This window comes from Chiloscyllium plagiosum, unplaced genomic scaffold (assembly GCF_037043375.1).
Source record: "Chiloscyllium plagiosum isolate Xiang-an unplaced genomic scaffold, Cpla_swu_hap1 HiC_scaffold_7, whole genome shotgun sequence".
NCBI classification, from domain to species: Eukaryota; Metazoa; Chordata; class Chondrichthyes; order Orectolobiformes; family Hemiscylliidae; genus Chiloscyllium; species Chiloscyllium plagiosum.
This window is the reverse complement of record NW_028270145.1, coordinates 67,316,837-67,340,421: the sequence shown is the minus strand read 5'-3', so window position 1 is coordinate 67,340,421 and position 23,585 is coordinate 67,316,837. Positions and strand designations below refer to the sequence as shown.

General features: G+C 37.0%; 1 protein-coding gene across 1 annotated transcript in view; it reads left to right on the top strand.

Moving 5' to 3' along the window:
- The window catches only part of LOC122551638 (voltage-gated inwardly rectifying potassium channel KCNH7-like), a 470,988-nt gene that overhangs the window by 386,048 nt on the left and 61,355 nt on the right, over nt 1–23,585 (top strand). The window contains exons 9-11 of the mRNA XM_043693875.2: nt 3,453–3,852; nt 7,738–7,937; nt 21,039–21,291. Of these exons, the coding sequence (XP_043549810.2) occupies nt 3,453–3,852; nt 7,738–7,937; nt 21,039–21,291 (853 nt within the window). The remainder of the gene's footprint in view (nt 1–3,452; nt 3,853–7,737; nt 7,938–21,038; nt 21,292–23,585) is intronic.

Genomic DNA, 23,585 nt, shown 5'->3' with positions numbered 1-23,585 from the left:
TAGGTGAATGTGGGAAGATGACATGAGATATCTTGTTTGGTCGCACGGAGTAAAATCTTTCATGAAACTTGTCAAAATCAGCACTGAGAATTCTGGTAAAATTCAACCCTTAGTCACTGAGAAAGTAAACCTTAAATCTTTGCACTTCTAGTAAAAGAAAGCATTATTTTATATTAATCTGATAATGTAACTCACAATATCATATTATAAGCTTCTGAATGTTGTCTGTAGATCCCCTGGCTCACCAAGATGAGTGCACATCATTTAGTCTGCCTGTAATGAAACTGAATCGATTAGTTACACTAAATAGTCGGAGGTACCATGCTTTTGGATGGCAACCCACCATCGAAAACATCGACAGGGAATGTAATGCAAACAATATCGACAGCCCACAGTCATTGAACTCTCCATAGATCATTGAAAAGCTAGAGGCAGGTGTTTGACTTTTCAGTTATCAGTCCCTCTTGAATTCTTTCTCATGTTGATTATGCAACACTTACTGAAAGGATTTATCTCAAGAAAGAATTATGTACTTAAAAAGTTCAGAGAATCAGTTGTGATATGTATAGTATTGTACTTAATTAAATGTGGATGAATTGAACATAACTCTTTTTGCCAAGAAAAATTGTGATAAAATTGTGAAATTCATACACATAAAACTTTATTTTTATTCTTTCATGAGATGTTAACTTTATTGGCAAGGCCAGTATTTGTTGCCCATCCTTAATTGTCCTTGAGAAGGTGCTAGTCATCCAGCAATTTGAACCATTGTAGTCTGTGTCATACATAGGCATGAACAACACTATTTAGGAAGGGAGTTCCAGGATACTAACCTCGTGACAGTGAAGGAATGCCGAGTCAGGATAATATGCATCTTTCAAGGGTACTTCTACTGTTGGTGTTTTCATGCATATGAGCACTTTTCCTTCTAGGAGGGAGGTGTTATTGGTTTGAACGATTCAGTTGAAAGAGCCTGTGGGAATGTTAGCAGTGTGTCTGGCAGATGGTGCATTCTATGCCACTGTGCATCAGTGATTGAAGGAGTGACTGATTAAGATGGTGGATGGGGTGCCAAACAAACAGTTTGCATTTTCCTGGTTTCTGTTGAGCTTCTTGAGCATTCCATCATATTCATTACTTGGGCCTTGTAGATGGACTCTTGTAGCCACAGTATTTGTAAGGCTAAATCAATTATATTTCTAGTTAATGGTAAGACACATGCCCCCCATCCCACCCCACCCCACCATCGAGGGAAAATGGTTATATGATCTCATGTTGGAGGTAATCATTACCTGGCATGTTTGTTATTTGAAACTTATAAGCCCTTCTGAATTCTGTAAAACCAGCAAAGAGATATTTTTGTTTAATTATTACTGCAAGAATTTTAACTCCACACATACTAAACTCAAAATATAACACATTCAAACAGTACCGAATATTTCCTATTTTATTTTTAAGGCAAAGGAGCAAGAATGTTACTCCTTGCCCCTGAAGAATTCTATCCATCATGGAAAATTTTTTTAACACGGATTAGATGTGCTCTTCTCAAGCAAAAGGTGAGAAAAGCAGCTTTTCAGTGCACATCTATGGGTACACTGAATAACTGACAGCTCCAAAATAATGTGCACAATAAGCATGAAGACACGTGAAACTAATCTTGCTAGATGATGATTGGGGCAAATGACAATCCTGCATAATGTGAAAATATGCCAGATGTAAACAGAATGATCAGATTGTGAATTCAATCAATGTGCAACACTGCTTTGATGCCAGTGGCGCCATTTTGAAGCTCAACAATCCAACTAATACCCTCTTTTAAACTCACCACTGTGCAATGGTGCCATTAGTTCTGTTTAAAAGAATTATTAACTGTTTAGTTGCTAGTTGATTTCCACAACCCCCACATCTCCAACCCATGCAATCATTATATTGTCCTCTCCTGATGCAAAGAGCCAATGCATTAGCATTGCCCAGATGCAGAACCAATGAAATGATCAGGATGCATGTATAGCAGTCAATAGGTAGAAATTAGTTCCTGCAAACCCTCTGCATGTTTCTGAAGATTATCCAAAACCAAAGGGGTATGAAAGCAAGTAACAAAATACATGAAAGTGAAACACAAACTGAGAAGGATGAAGAAATTTAAGCAGTGAAACAATTACACAGTGCAGAATAACTTTAATGGGTTTTAAAGGCAATGACGATATCAAGGTAAATTAGTTTGAGAAAGATACCTGAATGACAGAGGTTTGAATAATGGACCTCCAAAGGAGCAACAAGGAAACATGATCAGATAAGTGAAAGGTACAGTCAAAAAATGCCGAGTATTGCTCAAGTGAGCCCTGGAGGGACTCAAGATCAGTTACACGTTTGCAAGTTCATTAACTGAAATAGGAACCCAGTGGAATTCAACAAGAACGATGGTGGTGGGAGAAAACACTTACACAAACTTCAGCCAATCTAGAGTATGATGAAGGTACTGAAACAGTGAAGAGGACATTAAAAATCCTTCCTTCCAGTGATGTAAGTTCATAGATGCTTGTACAGCATTTGGGAGAGAACAACTTAAGCAGGCAATATTAGAGTGGTGCTGGAAAAACACAGCAGGTCAGGCAGCATCTGAGGAGCAGGAAGATCAAAGTTTCAGACTTTTGTAGCACCACTCTAATCTTGACTCTAAACTCCAGCATCTGCAGTACCCACTTTTGCCTGGTTAAGCAGGCAATAGTCTAACAATAGAAAACGTAATCTTGAGTATAGAGCAAATGTGAGGCAAAAACCTCAACACAGATGGTTTCAAATATAGATCCCATGTTTCTCACTAGATTTAACCCAAGAAAGACATTTGGGCAGCTACACGAATAGGAAAGGTTTAGAGGAAAATGGCTATATGCGGGCAAATTAAACTAGTTCAATTTAGGAAACCTGGTCGGCATAGATGAAGCAAGCTGAAGGATCTGTTTCCATGCAATATGATTCTATGACTCTGTTAGATTTGGGAAGTTGAATGAAATTTCGATCAGAAAACTACAGTTTATAAATATGATGGAACATTTTTGTTTGTCAATAGATAAGCAATTGGTGATTAAGGATGTCAGCATATACGTGATGCACGTTGACAGTGCTTGCAAAAGATATGGCTGATGGGAAGTACATAATATTTATTTATGATTGTCAAGATGTATAATGCAAATGAAATGAATTTTTTTTACCTCCTTATACTGGTTTTCCTACATAGTTGCTCAGAATTATCTTTCACCTTTTCAGCAATAAATTTAACTAAGATTTTCTTTGTGAAAACGGGGTTTACTGTATTGAAAGTGTTGTGCTTCGTAACCAAAAGCTGGGGGTCAGGCAGGTTGTCTTTTAGAAAATCAATGAACATAAACATCTCATTTAGAAAAAGCTGTGATCTCTTTTCTCCTTCACTGATAATTCTACTGTTTTGACAGACAACAACACTGATTGGTCTTCTGAAGACAGCTCGCCTGCTGCGTCTGGTGAGGGTTGCCCGTAAATTAGATCGATACTCTGAATATGGGGCTGCAGTTCTGATGCTGCTCATGTGCATATTTGCCTTGATTGCACACTGGCTGGCTTGCATTTGGTACGCCATTGGGAATGTGGAGCGACCGTACCTGGTACACAAAATTGGTTGGTTGGATTCTTTAGGACAGCAAATAGAAAAACGATATAATATCAGCGATGCTAGCTCTGGACCATCCATCAAGGACAAATATGTGACAGCACTCTACTTCACTTTCAGCAGTTTGACAAGTGTTGGTTTTGGGAATGTGTCCCCTAACACTAACTCGGAGAAGATCTTTTCCATCTGCGTCATGTTGATTGGCTGTAAGTGATCTTTACTCTCTGTACTAATTTTAATACTGAAAAAATGTCAGCTTCTGAAATGTGAATATCTACGGGTGATTTAGTTCTGTAACTTTGCAGAGTTCTTTCATAAGATATGTTTTGAACTGCAAGTTTTTTAAATCTGGGATTGGTATCTGTACATGTACTGAATAAATAAGCTCTGAATTCAGAATTAAAACCCTGCCAATATTTTTAATAACGGGAAGGTAGTAGGAGATGACCTCAAAGATAATAAATCCCTTCAACTGTTATTACAGCTCAATGATGTTCTACTATTTGAAATGGCCCATGTAATGACAAGTAAATACCTGGAAATGATCTGAACCCAACCCTCTTATTGTGATCAGTTACTGGAGATATACGTATTCAGTTATTATTCAATATTTTATGTTCCTAACGACACTGTCATTTCTGGTAGCCCTGTATAAGATAACATGAGAAGAGTACATTTTAAAAGACTGAGCTAGTTTACCAGAAAAGGAGAATTTCTATATCTCAGTCCAGTTTATCATTTATTTCTTAATTATTTCTTATGTTTTTAGAATTGTATAACACAATATTTGCTCTAAGGTTATGCTTGTTGTAATATAAATGTATCTTACTACAGATCTTATTTACTCCACTGTGGTGCAACCAGGGTAAAGGCTTAGCAGCGATGTTATGATATGTCAGCTCCAGTATGACTCTTGAGATCAGTATGATGCTTCAAATTCCTATGGGTCATTGAAGCTGTCATCTTTACTAATGCTGGTGTGAACCTTTTGGTCTATAAAAGATGCAATGTGCACATAGCCAGCTCGCATTGGCTGCATAACCACATATGTGCAAAAATGTTTGTGATACATAAAAATCCTATATGGGTGACTGCATTTCCTGTGGTCTGCTGATCTGAAGTGGTGGCTAGAACCCTAATTATGTCTGGGTGATGTTACTAAGTTGATATTCAATACATCTTTCTCAGTACAACTCCCTAGATATACTAAGGGCATAAGTTATGCTCATGAAAATGCTTCCTGTGATGATAAGAATATAATATAAATGATCTTGTACTAGAGAATGGTGCCCCTCAGAAGGTTAAACTTTGAAAGTAAAATGTCTTTAGGTCAAACTAATCAATTGGATGATTCTACCTAACATGCAGGGCGCAGGAAATAGAAATAAATTAAAATTGTCAAGCTTGGCTAATGATTATGATTGATTTAACTATGTTAATGGAAAATTGTCTGCTAAATGGAATTCCATAGTTCGAGATGTTCTAAGATTGGTGTTGCTATTATATCTATCATTGTTCTAGACTTTGGGATTTACAGGAAAATGTTCAAAATTAATACATTGATTTGACTCATTAATCACCTTCAAATACTAACAGCTCGGTTTTAAGCTCATTTCATATTTCCTACTTATATTTTCATTATATTATGCTAAACAAAACAAGATGCTTAGAGTCATAGAGTCACAGAGTTGTACAGCATGGAAACAGACCCTTTAGTCCAACTAGTCCATGCCGACCAAATATCATAAGTCAATCTAGTCCCATTTGCCAGCATTTGACCGATATCCCTCTCACCCCTTCCTATTCATATACCCATCCACATGCCTTTTAAATGTTGTCATTGTACCAGCGTCCACCACTTCCTCTGGCTGCTTATTCTATACACGCCACTACTCTCTGCATGAAGAAGTTGCCCTTAGGTCCCTTTTAAACCTTTCTCCTTTCACCTTAAACTATGCCATCTAATTTTGGACTCCCTCACTTCAGGGAAAAAGATATTGGCTATCCATGCCCCCATGATTTTATAAGTTTCTACAAGGTCAACCCTCAGCCTTCGATATGCCAGGGAAAATAGCCCCAGCCTATTCAGCTTCTCCCTATAGCGCAAACCCTCCAACCCTGGCAACATGCTTGTAAATCTTTTCTGAACCCTTCACAATAGTGTTCCTAAAGCAGGGAGAGCAGAATTGCACACACTATACCAAAGGTGGCCTAACCAATGTCCTGCAGTCGCAACATGACCTCCCAACTCCCGTACTCAATGCACTGACCAATAAAGGCAAGCATACCGAACGCTTTCTTCACTATCCTATCTACTTGCGACTGCACAGATGAAGAGGAATTTCTTCTCTCAGAAGATTGAGTTTCTTTGGAACTCCTTGCCACAGAGAGCTGTGGGGGCACAGTCCTTCTGTATATTTAATGCTGTGGCAGATTCCTGATCAGTCGGGAATCAAGGGCTACAGGAAAAGGTGAAGGAATGTGAACGTGAGGAATGTCTGATCAACTACAATGTTATCAAATGGCGGAGCAGGCTCGAGGGGCAGAACAGCCTCCTTCTGTTCCTCTTTCGTATGGTCTGAACATTGGACAGTATTTAAAAAATAGCAAGGACTTAAAAGGAAGGAGAAGTTCCAGGATGAAGGGCAACTATGTAGGTACATAAAAAATCTACAGGTCTTTTAACAGACAAACTATAAAAAAGCGAGTGTTGGTCCTCTAGATAGTGATTCTGGTGAATTAATAATGAATAAGAGTCAAGCAGCAGATGAACTGAACTGCTATTTTGTAACTATATTTACAACAAGGAGTACAACTCACACCCCAGAAATAATTATAAATCAGAAGATAAAAGCGAGAAAGGATCTTTCAATATACATTTGATATACTTGTACTGCATTTATGCTTAAAGTAGAATAAATGTTACCCAACATCTTATTGCAGATCGTGTTTACTCTGCTGTGGTGCATGTATTGTGGTTTCATGGCAGACGATAACATAGCATGGGCACTAGTATATAAAAGTACTGCACCTCAAATCCCGAGGCAGGTGATTTCCTAGACAGCTGGTTAAAGCTGCTTTAAAGCATATTGGAATCGTCCAAGTTGACAGCAAGTCTTGAGGGGCTGGCAACAACTCTCCATTTCTTGTCAAGAATCCAAGCATTCCTCTTTTACAGACATTCCATAACCCTCCCAAAATGATATTACAAAAAATAAATCATTTAAACTATATATGCAGCATATATATGAACATATGAGTTAGGAGTCAGGGTAGCCTTATCTCCTCAAGCCTGAAATGCCATTTAATAAGATCATGATCCGGTTCTGAAGAAAGGGCCACTCGATCTGAAACATTAATTCTGATTTCTGTCCACAGATGCTGCCAGACTTGCTGAGCTTTTTCGGCAATTTCTGGCTTTGATATTAAGATTGTGGCTATTCTGATTGTAACTTCAACTCTGTATTCCTGTCTACCTTCAACATCCTTGCTTACCAAGAAACTATACATCTGTCTCAGAAATATTCATAGACTCTGCTTCCTTATTAGTGCCATTGCTTCTCTTTGGTTGTTCTGTGCACCTAATAATAATGGGGACTAAGTTAACTCAGTTGATTGGACTGCCAGTTTACAATATGGAGTAACACCAAAATTATGGGTTCTATTCCTGTACCAGCTGAGGTTACCATGAATGACTCTCTTTCTAAACCTCTCCCCTCACCTGAGGCATGGTGACTCTCAGGTTAAACCACCATCAGTCATCCTCTGTAACGAGAGAGTGGCCCTATGACGACTATAATGATTGTATTTACAGATATTTCCACAGTGTGAGTCTAAAAGAAAATGCCAAAAGGTTGTGGCCTTTGTTTTTGCAAACTCTGAAAAAACCATCACAGCATTATTTAATTCTATTTATAACATTTTATATTCTATCATCCAGAAAATTATCTGGTATATGTAATATACTTAAGAATAGTTATGGTTCAAGACATTCCAGAGTAATTTTGAAATTGATTTATTTAAGAGGTTCCATTTATTAAAATAAAGCTTTACTCACTTATCTGATTGAATCCATTTTTTTTCTTGATCAGCACTAATGTATGCCAGTATCTTTGGTAACGTCTCAGCAATTATCCAGAGACTATATTCTGGAACAGCAAGATATCACATGCAAATGCTTCGAGTCAAGGAATTCATACGCTTTCATCAAATTCCAAATCCTCTCCGTCAGAGGCTGGAGGAATACTTCCAACATGCCTGGACATATACAAACGGCATAGATATGAACATGGTATGTGCTACTGATCTCTTCATGTTTGAAATTCTTGTTGAGTAGGCACAAAATCTGTAAGTTGTAGAACAGAGACATTAGAAGCAGTTAAGTGGTATCATTATACTTTCAAAAATATTAGAAGAGATATGGTGTTATGGACCAGGCCAGACTTCCTCAAAACATTTCAAGAAAGTAGCTCAGATCCTAACTTTGTTAGTTGTTTTAAGCAGATGTAACACGAATATCCCAGGAGTGATGCAGCTGATCAAACCACTTAGTTTTAAACAAAGCAGAATTTATTTACAAGATTATCAAATGAAACAGAAACAAAAGAGAAAAAAAATCCAAATAACTTAACGTATCCAAAAACCCAGCAGATTATTTCAACTTAATGATGCTGCTCCCAATTCTTATAACAATCCCAATAAACACCCTTTGGCACAAGAGGTAAAATCAAACACAGGGTCTTACAGGAGAGAAGTCAGAGAGAGAGGAGGATCAGGTTGAACCTGCTTCTTTGCATCCAACAGCTTTTCCAACATTACTTAAACCCAAACCAAACCAGAGAAAAGCTGAGCTAGGAGAACTGGCCACTCCCCTTTCATTGTACGTGTTTTTTTCAAAAAGCTTGAAAGCCAAATTCCTGAGGCAGTATCTGTTTGCTATAATCAAACTGGCCCTGAAGCCCTTCAACTTAGACTTTTCAGAGTCTGTGTCTTTCACGACCTCTCTTAAATAAATTACCACAGACAACATAACCTTGTTAAAGGAGTAGCTTCACCACAATGGAAACTAGCTACTGCTATTAACTATTTAACCTGGCACAGTTGATAAATTAAAATTCCACAACTGAGAATAAATTGAGTAAAAGCATTTTTAAAAATTGTGATTTGAGTTCAAAGCAAATATACACATAGAAATTATAATTAGGAATACTCATTAGAATTCTGATTTTTTTAAAAAATAGTCAATACCAGTTCCTTATTGGCTAAATATTAATGAACTTCAGGCTATGTTCAATATGCACATTTTATTGAACTGCTTTGGAAAGTAGCTTTGGGTGATCCAATCAAAAATCCGACAGTACTGTAAGGTAGAAAAGATGGTTTCCTGACCAAATCAGACTTACCTGTACAACACTATCAGTCCAATTGGTATTTAAAGATTCAGTGAAGTGGTGACATGTCTAAATGTCATTGAACCCAGCCTGGCAGAACTCCAGGCCGATATTCTAGGTACATGGGGTTTGAATCCCACCAAGTCAATTGGTGCAATTTGAACTCAATAAAAAAAACCTGGAATTAAAAAAAAACTTAATGGTGACCATGCAACCATTTTCAACTGGCATTAAAAGAAAATCTATCTGGTTCAATCCTGTCCTTTAGGAGAGGAAATCTGACATCTTTAGCTGGTCTGGCCTGCTTTGTCTCCAGACCCAAGCCAATGTGGATGACTCTTCACTAACCTCTGGGCAAATTAGGAATGGTTAATAATAAATGCTGGCCTCGCCAGCAACACCCTAATCCCATGAATACATTTTAAAATTGTAAATTTAAGCAGAATGAAAATGCTGGTGACATTAAGTTCTCATTGCCAATAGAAACAGTCTAGTGTGTAGACATCTGCCAACAAATAACTAGTAATATGGCACTTAACACTATTTAAAGTGTAATAAGTTTTTATATATTGGTGATTGGATACCTGATAGTTTAAGGATAATTTTATAAATATATCAAGTTGCTTTTCAGTTCTATTGCTAATAATATGTGGGACAAACAAATGCTTTTAAATTTGGTAACCACTTCATATTTTTCATAAATTGATGACAGAATCCAGTATAGTTTTGGAACAGCACCATTGCATGAAATATGTGCCTTTGCATCCCCCTTCCTATTAGCTGGAAAGCACAGATACTGCAGTTACTATTGTTTTGTCTCTGGACAAGTTTTTGGTTTGACAAGATTACTTTGTCAAACACATCTTATTTTTAAAAATTTGCACTAAATGGTCAATCAGTTGACAAAATTTACACTCTTTCTATTTAAACAATAACACTTTAAGCCAAAGTAAACAACAAAGCTCCTAGACTGTGGCATTAACACTTGAGTTGAATTGCCACTGCATATTATTTGTAAAGCTTTGGTAACATCATTAAGAGAAATAGTGCTGCAATTCACTTAAACACAACTGTTAATTTACTTTTGTGTGGAAATAATACATGTATTTCATACAACCATGTTGTTACAAACATGCATTTCAAATGTCAAATTTGTGTGGAGTTTTCAATCTCAATGGATCAATCAGTGTGCTTTTACATCTGTTCAAATGCATTTATGCACAAACATTTTCATTCTTAAATTCTTGAATATCACGTGCAAAAATGCTAAAAGATGTCTCCTCTTAGTCTGAATAGGAATGCTCTTGGTCTTTCGAACTATGTAACAAATCATTCATCATGTCTGAAGTCCTATTCTTAAGATGTATCAATGTAAAAACAGAACCAATATTTAATTGTTTGTTGTATTTACAAAAGCTTATCTCTTCCTTATCTGCTTCACTCCTCAATACTTGGAATAACTCAACCCTCTGGTAAGAACAGGAGGTATATGTTATTATTGTTTACAAACATAAAAACATTATTGTTCTTTTTGCAGCTTACTAAACTGTTTTGATGCTTTCTAAATTTAAATTGTGAGATTTCTGCATGACCCCATAGTTAGGTAATGAATTATAAAAGAAGGGGATAAGGTGAATTATGGGAGTAAAATAAAAGACATGGATAAGAAAAGCAAATTGCAACTTTTTTTATGCAAGTCAACAATTCGTTGTAATTTAATTAAAAGTTAGTGTCTCACAGTACCCATGTCTTTTCTTACTTCCATATGCACGTGGTTTGCATTGCACTGTTTTTTCTTGTGAACATGTTTATTTTGTGACAATTTATGATGTGAACACGTTACCTTGTTTTGTTATTCTGATTTATTTTTTATGTCTGAATATTTTATGTTGAAACTATATACATGACAGCATTACACATATTAACTGCACTTTTCTAGCCTCCGAACTATTCCACAATTGTCAAATTTGCATGTTTTTAAGAAAACTGCTATTGCATGACATCCTCAAACACAATTATCATAAAAATGTGACAATGCTCATTGCAAGAAGAGTAGGGAAATCCATATTACATATTTGTGCTCTCGAGAGTAGTCTCTCTGAGAGTCAGTGAATGTGTGGTGTTATGTATTAATAGTACTAGATGATTGGTTAGTGAAAATAAGTTACATTTAAATGAAGGAAAGAAGTAGCATTTCTCCATTTCTAGTCAAAAGCATGCTATTGAGATTTCTCTTTTGAGTTACAGTATGCTATGAAAAGAATTGTATTGTACTTTTATAATTAATTACAATATCAGGTTTTGAGAATGATGCTTTAAAAGATATATACAGCATATTTATTTTTTTATAACCTTTAAATGTTCTATTTAAGGGACAAATAACACTTCAATATGTGTCCCTCTACTGAGCACATTGGTTTGTGATCAGCATTAAGCATATCGATACCCAAAACCTTCTCACTGGCTTTTGAGTGACAATTTATGAGGCAGATTTTTGTGATTTATTCCTGGCAGATTTGCCATCAGAAGCCTTGGAAAATGTCATCATTTCCAGACAGCAAGAGGAAGTTAGAATGTATAGGAGATGCAGCAGGTAAACAGGATGCCTCAGGCAATAAAGGGGTGGGTAGATTTCCTGAATAGTTCCCATCTTCTGTACAGAGATCCACCCACACAAGATTCACCCTCCCAAGATCTGTCCCTCTCATATCCTGACCTGAGCTCCCCAACCCCACACTCTCAACCACCTTCATGAGCACCCTTTATCCTAGCCCCACCAAAAATGCCATCCTCAACATTTCCGTTATCCAACTGTTGTCATCTGGCTTCTGGCTCTTCTTCCGGGGGTGGATGCAAACCCAACAATGATCACCGCTTTAGGTGGGGCTGCTGAAACCAAAAGCTTGCCAGTCAGATTGAACATAAGTCCAGAAGAAATAGAGGTAGGTAATTCAACCCTCAAGCCTGGTCCGCCATTCAAAAGGATCATGGCTGGATCTGACATTCCTCACATCCACTTTCCTGTGCATTCCCCAGAACCATTCATTCCTCGAGTGATCAAGAATCGATATATTTTAACCTTAAATATACCTGAGCACCCTGCTCCCACAGCTCTCTGTGGCAAGGAAACCTAAAGATTCACAACTCTTTGAGAGTAGAAATTCCTCCTCATCTCAGTCTTAAATTGGTGCCCCTTTGTTCTGAAAATTTATCCTCCAGTCCTAGACTGTCCCATGAGTGGAAACCTTTTCTTTGCATTTACCTTGTCAAACATCTTTTAAAAATCCTTTATATTTCAATTAGATCACCTTTGATTCTTCTATTTTTTAATGAGTAGAGTCCCAAATTGTTTAAACATTGCTTATAAAATAACCCTTCCATACTAACGATCATCCCAATGACCCTTCTCTGAACTGTTGCCAAGTAAATTATATTTTTCCTTAAATAAGGGGTCCAAAACTGCTGACAGTACTCTGGATGTGATATCACCAGCTCCTTGTAGAATTACAATAAGACTTTTGTATTCTTATATTCCAACTTCCTTGAAATAAGAGGCCAACATTCCATTAACTTTCCTGATATCTGCTGCAATGGTGTGCCAGCTTTTTGGGTTTCGTGCACAATTACCCTGAAGTCCCTTTTTGTTTCAGCTTTTTGCAATTTTTTTCCTTTTTAAATAACATTTTTATCTTTTGTTCTTTCTTCCAAAATGAACAACTTCACATTTTCCCATATTATACTGCACTTGCTAATTTTTTGCCCACTGACATAACCTGTTAATAGTGAGAAGTGGAAGGCCCTGTCTCAAAGGAGTCTTATTTCTCTGTGTATTAACTGGCTGTAGGGTGTCCCACTGGAAAGTAGGCAAGCTTAAGAGTGACAGCCAGCTGCAAATTCTATCTTACAATATTTTCAGATCCTTTTCAGCATGCCATTCTCTACGGAGTATCTGTAGTGTATCAGCAAGGCATGCAGTGACAATATGCCCCTTCAATAATCAGATTGCACAAGTCTCAGTGAGAGGTATAGAAATATGAATTTGAATAATTAAATGTAAATCCATAAACATGAGACGAAAGAGAAAGAAATATCAGGTTAAGAGAATTAAAGGGAAAAGATAATACATTCCCAATATAATTTTACATATAATAAATACAACACATAATATATTTTTAGAGTAATTTCAATAATAATTCAAACCTAAAGGAATGGCATTCCTTACTTATAAAAGTTCTTTGCCAGTGTGTTTTTTTTTTAAGATTTCCTGTTACAAATGTTATGGACTAGGCCAGACCACTCAAAACATTCTTAAGCAAGCAGCCCAGACCATGACTTTGCAATTTGTTTTGGTAAGTGTACAGGGAAAAATGCCCAGATTAAGTTTGTGAGGTTGACTACCAGGTTTAAAACAGACAAAAAACTTGTTCATAAAATTACACAATGAAACATGAAGAACAGAATAAAGAACCCCTACAGAACTCAGTCTGTAGACTAAACTTAAATATGTTGTTCTGAATGTACACAACAGTCCCAATAAGCAAATTCCCTTTAAAACACAGTACAAAAAGGGGTCAGATGCTTACAGGTTGAAGTTAGAAGGGCAGAAGAGAGAGTTTCCACTCAGCTCAATGTTGAACTCCCAACCAGTTCTGGACTGAACTAAACTGCTCAGCTCAACAAGAGAGCAGACCACTCCCCTTTCATTCTACAGGTCACTTCTAAAACATGATCACTTTGGCCTGACGTCTCATCTGTTTGCATATAAACAAAAGGCCTCTCAAAATCATTTTCATCGCTGTACCAAAGTAGACTAATCAGAGCCTGGCCTGGTTTATTGCCCCTCTGAAAAAAATCAAAGACAGAGTATCCTTGAGCCAAGGAACAGCTTTTATTTAAAAAAAAGACTAGCTTTGTGACCAGAAATCCAGGGCAATATTTTATTCTTTATGCCATTAGCATGAAGCCCAAGAGACAGATGGTCTATGAGTAAACAAAGATAGCAGAGTACAAAAGAGTAGGAAACCTTATTGCCATGAGATAATCTGAGTGTGCAATTGTTATTTATAGTGTTTTGGTTGATTATTTTTATGTTGCTTTCTTTTTCTTTTCATTTTTAATCTTGACAAAACCTGCAGCAAAGAGCTTTCAGTCGTCCACTTCCTTTTCAAAAAAAAAATCTGTTTTAAACCAAGCTGTGAAATTATATGTTCAGACATTTTCTGGTTAATGAAATTCATTTATGTATTCTCCTTTCTTGGCATAACTGTCCAGTTTCTATGAATATAGAATGTGTTTTTTTAAGATGGAGAACTAAGGGATTTACTGATTAATCTGATCAATACAAGCAGTTATCTAATATTAACCATGCCAGCAAAATGAATGTGTCCTCTACATTTTGTAAGGATGGAGGCCCCAGTGGGTCCCTTTTAAGTAGTTGACAAAGAGAATACACTTGACTATTGCCTCCATTTAAGCAAAAGCAAGTCGGTTGCATTCTTGGTGAAACAACCTTTCAGGTCTCTCCAAAATTTCTCACAACCTCAAAATAATCTATATTGATCAGAATTAGCCTCTCATAAAGTAGAGTTTTACCGGAGCCATATTGGTGATTAAATGCCCCACCATTGATTTCTGTCTTTTTCATCACAGTACAAAGTATAAGTAAACTTTTTATGTCATGTTGGACATTTCCTCCATTGTGTTAAATAAACTGCATTCTATTATGTTTCAGTTAGAGCCAATTTTTAAAAGTTACTTTCTACAAATCCAACTACGATTTAGTTCTGCCAAATATTGAATTTCAGTCAGCAGTACTGACTAATTTAATCCTTGAAGCTGACATTTCAGCTTTGACACACATTCGATCTGATCATCTCAACTAACACTTGGCCATGAAAGAAGAACAGAAGTGATCGCCACTGATTGAGCCCTTTGTCAACAGTGCAATTTCCTCACTCTCACAATGTTCTGCTTTAGAATTTACAGAAGCTTACAGTGCCATAAATACCTTCATGTAAACTAGCAATGGCAATGCTTCCAGCTAAGAAAATGTTGCCCTCATTTTTCAGAGCTAAGTAAATGTTCAGCAGTCTTTATTTTACACAATGAACTTATCAAGTTGAATCTTTTGTGAATGAAAGAGGTTAATATTTTTATTCCAAGCATAACACAGTGCAACAGTGTAAATAGTTACTGTATTAGTTCATGCATGAAAAGATGTGAATAGTAGAACACAGTTGATAATTTTGTGACCTATTTATTCTCATGCAAACTTCTATTCTTTTCCTTGAGCAGTCCTAATCTAACATATACCATTAGATGTGTTTGGAAGACAGAAATTTTGGTGGCATAGTAAATTTACACAAATGGAAAGTCAAATTTATATTGTCATTTTGCTCTGAGGAAAAAGAACATATTGTTTGCAAAACAAAGTGTATTTTTACATTGATTCAAATACACTACTGCTTAATGGGGAAGAACAACTTGTACAGAACCGTGTATTCTTTCTAAGTATATTTATAACTATTTGATTGTTAGTGCAGTTTGTCCATAAATTGACATTTCAGTAACACATAACACAAAAAATCAGAAACACATTAATTTCTAACTTCCTGGAACATTCCTGCATAGCAGTTATCTGATTCCCAATAGCCCAGATTTTGCAATCGGTGGTGACAAGACACTAATCGCCATTGACCTCAATTACTTACAAAGATTTAATGAACACTGTAGAATGGATTTCACCTTCCCCAACATTCATTTCATTTCAGCTTAAGCTTTAGGGGATCTCAACTATACAACTACAATAAGATCAACAAGCAGGCTAAATCACCAAGAATATGGAAAACAACTCTCACACACAGCAACCTTGAGTAAAAATTACTTAAGAGTGAAATGAAGATTGGGATTAAGGTAGAAGCTGAACTACTGTATACAAACTTTAAAAAATCATTTTTAAAAAATCTATGCGATTTTTATCATGGGCTGGAGATTTTACTGTTCCACAAATGTAAAATTAGTTTTCCACGGCCAGCAAGATTGACGAGCAATAATTATGACTAAACAATAATGTATCTTCCTCAAAAAGCTGTAACTTTTCAAGATGTATTTATACTGATACTAATTGCTAAAAAGTGGACATTTGCACCAAATATAGTGGTTTCCAGCATTCATATCTGCAAGGACTTCAATGAAACAGTCTGTGGAAGAGTAGGGAAGCACTGAGAGCAACTTGTTTTCACATTTAACTACACATTTTGAAATGTTCAGGATGTTGTCAGTTTCATCGGGTAATGACAATGAATACTGTCAGTGTGCCATCTTTTGAACTATAAAATCTGTGCCACTGTCTAGTCATGATGTCTGTATCAGGAATTGAGTTGACATTTACACAGAACAAAAAAAACAAAATCCTACTAATTCAAAAATAAAACTAGAGAATGCTGGCAATAGTCATCCGGGTAAGCAGCATCTGTATCGAAACATGTCAACATTCAGGTCTTAGTCACCTCCTCAGGATATCTGAGGAACCAAGCAAGATCTAAATGTTTAGAAGAAATTCCATTGTGCTCAATATCGTATATGTCTCCTACTCATAAATGGTGTAACCCTGAGGTTAATATTGGAACATAGACCTCATTCCGTTGGAACCAGCCAAGCACAAAACAGTATTGTTGCATCCTAGAAAATAACTTGGGGGAGGGATCAGGAGATCAGAGGCTGGGAAGTAGAATATAGGTGGCTGATAAGGATATTCAGAGGAGACACCAGGGATTGGAAGATCAGAGGCCAGGCTGAAGGGAAGCCCAAGGACATGAAGCTGGATGGGTAGGAGTAACAATATAAAAGAGTATTCCTTCCCCCAGCTCCATATTCAGGATTTTAAAAAATCAAAACTTAAATTTTAGTAGCAGGTACTCCCACATACTGGCGTTGCAAAGTGCAGCAAGTGCAGATGTCACTGGTCAAAATCCTGTGAGGTTCGCAGGAACTGTCAACAAGCGGGCATAAGCACTTAATTGAAGAGAAGAAAAAATGCCAGCTTGCTGATGTGGAATGGAAGTTGTGTGTTAATGTGGCAGCAGATTGAGGGCTGACCATGCTCCCTAACAGACCCAGCCAGGGCCTCGATTTAATTTGTTAGCATGTTATGCATGCTCATTAAGACTCAACTTTGACAATTTAGATTTTTCACTTGGAATTAAATATGCATCAAGTGAAAATAACATTTGCATTCTGATGAATGACTGCTTAATGATGGTGTACAGTAAATAAGGTAGTTGTCCTCATGGATCTTTGCTGAAGACAGTGTTGTTCTTGAATAAGGAGTTTTGTTGAAACAGGAAAGAGGAGGAAATGAAAATATTAATTCTAATTCTCTCTCCATAGATGCTGCTAGACTTGCTGAATTTCTCTGTCACTTTTGTTTTATTTCAGGAAAAAAGAGGCATTGATGCACTGAAGTTGGTTGGCAGCTTTCAATGGGAAAGGGTCATGACCGTCCAGAGTGGGGGAAAGAGTAGAAGGGAAGGAGGGAGAGAGGTAGATGAAAGGAATATGAGGGATGGATGCATGAAGGTGGGAGGAAGATGGTAGGCCTACAAAGATTCATAGGAGACAGGGGGAGAGTGCTTAATGAAGGTCAAGACTACAGACAATGAGGCAAGCATGATGATGTGAGATCAAGGGTTATAGAGGAAAGTGTATGGTGAGTTCCTGAGAGTAGAGTAAAACAAAGAACAAAGGTTAAACATAATAGATGATGTTTACTGGGAGTTGACCAATGATGATAGGAAGAAGCTCTGGAGTCAATGAAGTTTGATCAAGTATAATAGGGCACATCACTGCAGAAAGAACAAGGGCAGTATAGTAACATGCTAGATGGACCCAAAAGAACTTCATTGCATTCAGATTTCAATGAATAAGATCTCATGATCTCCTTACGCAATGTTATTTTGTGGGTGCCAGCAGATCCAGAGTTTACACATTCCCTACAAACAGCCAAACTGATGCTACTAGATGACGAGAAGTGGATACCTGTCTGGGAACCATTCAAATATGATGCAGAGAACTTCAACCAGTAATGACAGGGCTGACAACTTCCTGCATGTCCCTGTCACATGATTGTCCAGGGCTCTCTCCTCTGCATAACAAATTGGTTGTCCGCTATATGGCCAATCATTCCATCTCTGAATAGATGTGCCATGTTCTTCTAGTACTACCATCAGGATCATCAATGTGAGAAGAAGATTCTGCCCATTGTTTCACACCCCAAAATGCTTTTGCCCCAGACTTACCAAACAGTTTGCAAAGGGTAAAATGCCTGGCTTAAGTGGTGTTTGATTCTTCTTCCATCACCTGTTCCTCGAGGCCAAGAAGCATGAGCACTGCTTCCCCTCCATTTTGGAGGCCTTTTTTGGCATCACCAGAACTTACAGGTCATTGCTTTAATGTCTCCACAGCTGCTTCCTGAACATTTCCTGCTTTTCTGTTTTATTGTTTATTCCATTTGGTATATTATGTACAAAATCTCATTTAAGTTAATGATTGCTTGACAGATAAGATGAATGATGAAGATAGTTTTAGACCATATGTATCGAATACTACTGAGAAGCAAGAAGTTTGAAAGATAACGTGTGTTTGAATGTTTAAAAACCATACCTATTATTTCCACTTTTTGCTAATTCAGGATTACATTATTTAAGAGCTAAGTATGTTTTTATTAAAAGTGGCACATTGGATTATTTTGTTTATTTAAGAAGGTATTGTTTTACATTTTTTACAATGGACAAAATATATATCAACAATCTATTGGCTAGTTATAGTTGGATGAAGTCTGAATTTTACAAATTATATTGTCATCAAATTATACTGATTATTAAATCTTTAAAGATCTTTAAATCTAAAATTATTTAAAGTAACTTAATAGGAATATCCATGGAGGCAATCATATATTTCCCTTATCAAATCATTCCAGCAAGTAAAAATTGCAGTGCATTGATTTTTGATTTGTAATTGAGCAAATATTCCCCTAAAAGGATTTTTATCCTTTAAGGATGTCTCTGAATCATTCATGGCTTGTTTATATTGCACACAATTATTTTTATTACTTTATTTACAATATCAGACATCTTAAAAGTCAAATTGGAAATAATTTTGTATCCTGAAAACAGAAGCTCTTTTTAAACAAAGAGGTTCATAACAGGTACATGTCCAGCTACTGACAGTCATGCTTTTAGGCATTGGCAATTCTTCACTTGTGAAGAAAGTATCTTATTATAATATTTCTAATTGTAGTTGTATCTGAAATTTAATGGGAGTGAATGTTTTCACTATTTCACCAATGTCTCTGTCACTACAATATGATACTAAGCAATTTTGAAAATAAATGAAAATGGACAAAAACAAATCTAAAGAAAAGAAATCAGCAAAGCGATTAAAAACATAACTTCTGAAACAAAAATATTCCAGGAATTTTGCACACTAGATAGGTAGAGATTAAGAAATGAATGTGAAGGTTGCAGCTGTTGACATGGAAACACAGCAACTTGTACTATTTATAACTCTATGCATAAGGCTAAACACCCAAGCTGCCTGGGAGTTTGTGATGAATTTGTATTTAGTTTAGAACTGACTTTCTTTTTCAAATATTGCACAGAACCAAATAATGTCTGTGTCAATGTATTCAAATTTAGTGAATATTAATTTCTCAATGAAGACATTTTTAAAAATTCTGAATCTAATGTTCTACATTTCACAGATCACTGTAAACAGTTAAAACCAATATGGAAGAGATATAAGGCTAAATATTACTATTGTACCCAGAGCCATATCAAACAAATACATAATGAGATGGCATTCACTAACCAAGTTTGTCATTTTATGCCTATTAGAGAATGAATCAATTGGATTTAGATTTTTATTTTAACTTTTTATTAGTATTAAATTCAAAACTCGAACTGTGCTATTACGATGATAAATTTGCATGAAAGCAGTATTATTTTGCATGAGACATGCCTCTTGGTCAATCAATCTGTTGCCTCTAGTTCTGTAAATTTGCCATGAATGCAATCTGTTCGGTGATAAACAGTGCAGGTTGTGCCATCTGGTGGCTGAACAAGATTGAACAAAATATCCAAAACTATTTTTTTACTGGGTTGCTAAATTAGGAGGCAAACAGAAACAATTTATCAAACTCTTCACCATGGACTAATTCTGCATTGTGAAAGCTGTTTGTATTTTTCAATAGCAAGTTAAACTTTTTGTTTTATAGTACTTCCCAAATTCTCATTTGAGCAAAAATGATAATATGGAGATTTTACTCTATCTTTTGTGCTGGTCTTCATTAATATGCACATATTAAGCATGACGTTCACAGATCTCAGCACATCTCAGGTAGTAATTCAGTTCTTAAAATATTTAGATAATCTCTGCTGTTGCTGTTTTTTTTAAGCTAGGTGTCATTTCTTTCAGATGATTTAATTCATAATTAAAAATAAGTAATTGGATATTTGTATTTAGTATGGTTCTGGAACTAAGATAAAATATACCTAGTGCACAATAATGGCAACAACATATATTTACATAACACCTTTAACATAATGAAACATCCCAAGATACTTCACAAGAACATCGCAACGACACAAAAATACTGTTTGTTTGATAAGTAGTTTAGGAAAACCTACATACGAATTGTCCAGCAGCATACCGTTTTAATATTGCATATGTTCAGCACCAGTAATCTGATAAGTGGTTTATATTTAAATAAAACTTATTTCCAAAATGTATGCTCAAATTATTCAAAATTGTTATGACTTAGGAGGAATAAAGCAGTTTTGGAAGCATCACAGAATATTCTAATAGCTGCCACATTGACTTAGAATTTTACGTGAAATAGTTAGCCTAGAATGCCATTCTTATAATCATTTTTGAGAGTACAGTTTTTTAACTGTAATTAAAAACTGTGTCCATTCATTATTGCTAATGTATAATTTTTTCACTAGGTCCTCAAGGGATTTCCTGAATGTCTACAGGCAGACATATGTCTCCATCTCAACCAGGCATTACTTCAGAACTGCAAGGCATTCAAAGGTGCCAGCAAGGGCTGCCTACGAGCTCTGGCTATGAAGTTTAAAACCACACATGCTCCACCCGGTGACACATTGGTTCACAGTGGGGATATTCTCACTGCACTCTACTTCATCTCTAGGGGTTCCATAGAAATCCTAAAGGAAAATATTGTAGTAGCAATTCTTGGTAAGTGAACAAGAAACACGAAGATTCAATAAGTATTTTAGAACTTTCACGGCTTTTCGAATGGTAGTCTCCAGCTGCTGATTAGTTGATGTGAGTGCTAATGCTAACCGTATGTCTGTAGAATAGAAAATATACTTAGGACTTTGCTTAAACTCTTCCTGTAAATTTTCAATTTCTTATTATGTTCTATAGATACAGAAAAAGGCATCAATTAAGTTGATATTTTTGTCCATCTTAATAAAAGGCTATCAATGAATTACTTTTAATTCGTTGACATGGGCATGACAGGCAAAACTATAATTTATTGCCCATCCTTAATTGGCCCAGAAACGTGGTTTACTCACCCATATCAGAGTCAAAAGTGATCTTCAGCATCTGCAGTGCTCACTTTCGCCCATATCAGAGTCGACCATATTGATATTCATACAAGTCAAACCAGGTGAGTGCAGTGATTGCAATGACGTCAGCCAGGTGGACCACATGGAATATAAGTTCCCTGATTGGGGATGTTAACCTGGTCCAATCAGAGGGCCCAAGCTGACAAATAAAAACAGAAGATTAGATTCTCTACAGTGTGGAAGCAGGCCCTTCTGCCCAACAAGTCCACATTGACACTCCACAGAGTAACCCACCCAGAGCCATTTCCATCTGACTAATGCACCTAACACTATGGGCAATTTAACATGACCTGCATATCTTTGGAATGTGAGAGGAAACCGGAGCACCCAGAGGAAACCTACACAGACACGGGGAGAACATGCAAACTCCACACAGACAGTTGCCAAGGCTGGAATCGAACCCAGGTCCCTGGTGCTGTGAGGCAGCAGTGCTAACAACTGAGCCACCATGCCACCCATGGTGTCAGAGGTTCTGTTCACTCTGAGAACTGGCTCTGATGAAGCCAGACCAATGTCAGGTAATATGCCTATGCAAATAAAGGGTGACCTGCTGATGGGATACCAGCTGCTATGGATTTTTTTTTAATGGCAATAAGATTAAAAATATGCTCCTGAAGAAATTCACTCACAACAGTCATCTTTGAGTGAGAATAAGCATTTCTGGCATCATGCCATTCTTTGGAAAGCTTCACTGATTCAATCCTGCCATTAAAGATTGGGTCCAGTATTTGGAAAGAATGTGCTATTTTTTCCAAGCATATGATTTTGGGGCAGATGAAAAGTGATGAGTAATTCTCCTGGAAGCTTGTGGGTTTGCAGCTTTTTTTGGTTATTAGGAGCCTGACATTTTCTGAGACTAAAACCTTTCAAGAGTTGACAGGTTTAGTTAAGGAATATTATGACCCCTGGTCTCCTCTAATTCAGAGACACAATCAAGATTACTCAGCAATTCAAGAACTTGGGGAATCCAAGTCGGGATTTTTGGCAAAGTTAAGATGACTGGTGGAGGCATATGGCTTGGGTTTAATTCTTAGCGAGATGCTGAGCAATCGTTTGGTATGTGGGATTAATGAAATAGTGATGGTCCCGAACAAAGGTCGCCACCAGATACTGGCTAAACTCCACCAGGGTCATCTAGGGATATCCAAAATGGTGATGTTGGTGAGAAGTTGTCTGGTGCACAGATTGGATGCAGACATAGCTGCACTGGGGGAGCAGTGCCCAGAGTGCCAACAACAACAAAAATTACCACCAGGAGTTCTCACACGTTGGTGGGAATGGCCAGGTAAATCCTGGACTCAATGACATGTCAACAATGCCGGCCCTTGGCTCAATGTTCTTAGCCATTGGATGCCCATACAAAGTGGTTGGACGAGCATAAAGTTCATTTGTCAAACACAGGGGAGACAATAAAAAAACTGCAAGAGTCTTTTGCATTACGTGGACTCTTGAATGTGTTAGTCACAGACAATGGGCCATCGTTTACCAGCAGCAAATGAGTACTTCCAAAAGTTGATTGGCATTCAGCATGTAAGGACAACTCCATACACATCTATCATCCAATGGTCTGGCAGAAAAATCAGTCCGAACTTTGAAGGCAGGCTTAAAGAAGCTAGAACTTCACTTGATACCGAACTGTCCCAGATTTGATTTGATTATCAGACCGCCCCTCATGAAACGCCAGGCATAACTCCAGCAGAGTTGTTAGTTAGAAGATGAGTCCACACCAGGTTAAGTCTGATCTTCCTGGATCTTGGCAGGGGAGGATGAAATGGGCATCAGGAATGCTGGACACAAATCTCCTCTAGGCGAGAGAGACCGTTTACTTCAGAAGACGAAGTTTGGTCCCAAATCCATGGAAATGGCCATGTGTGGGTTAGAGACATGGTCAGTGCA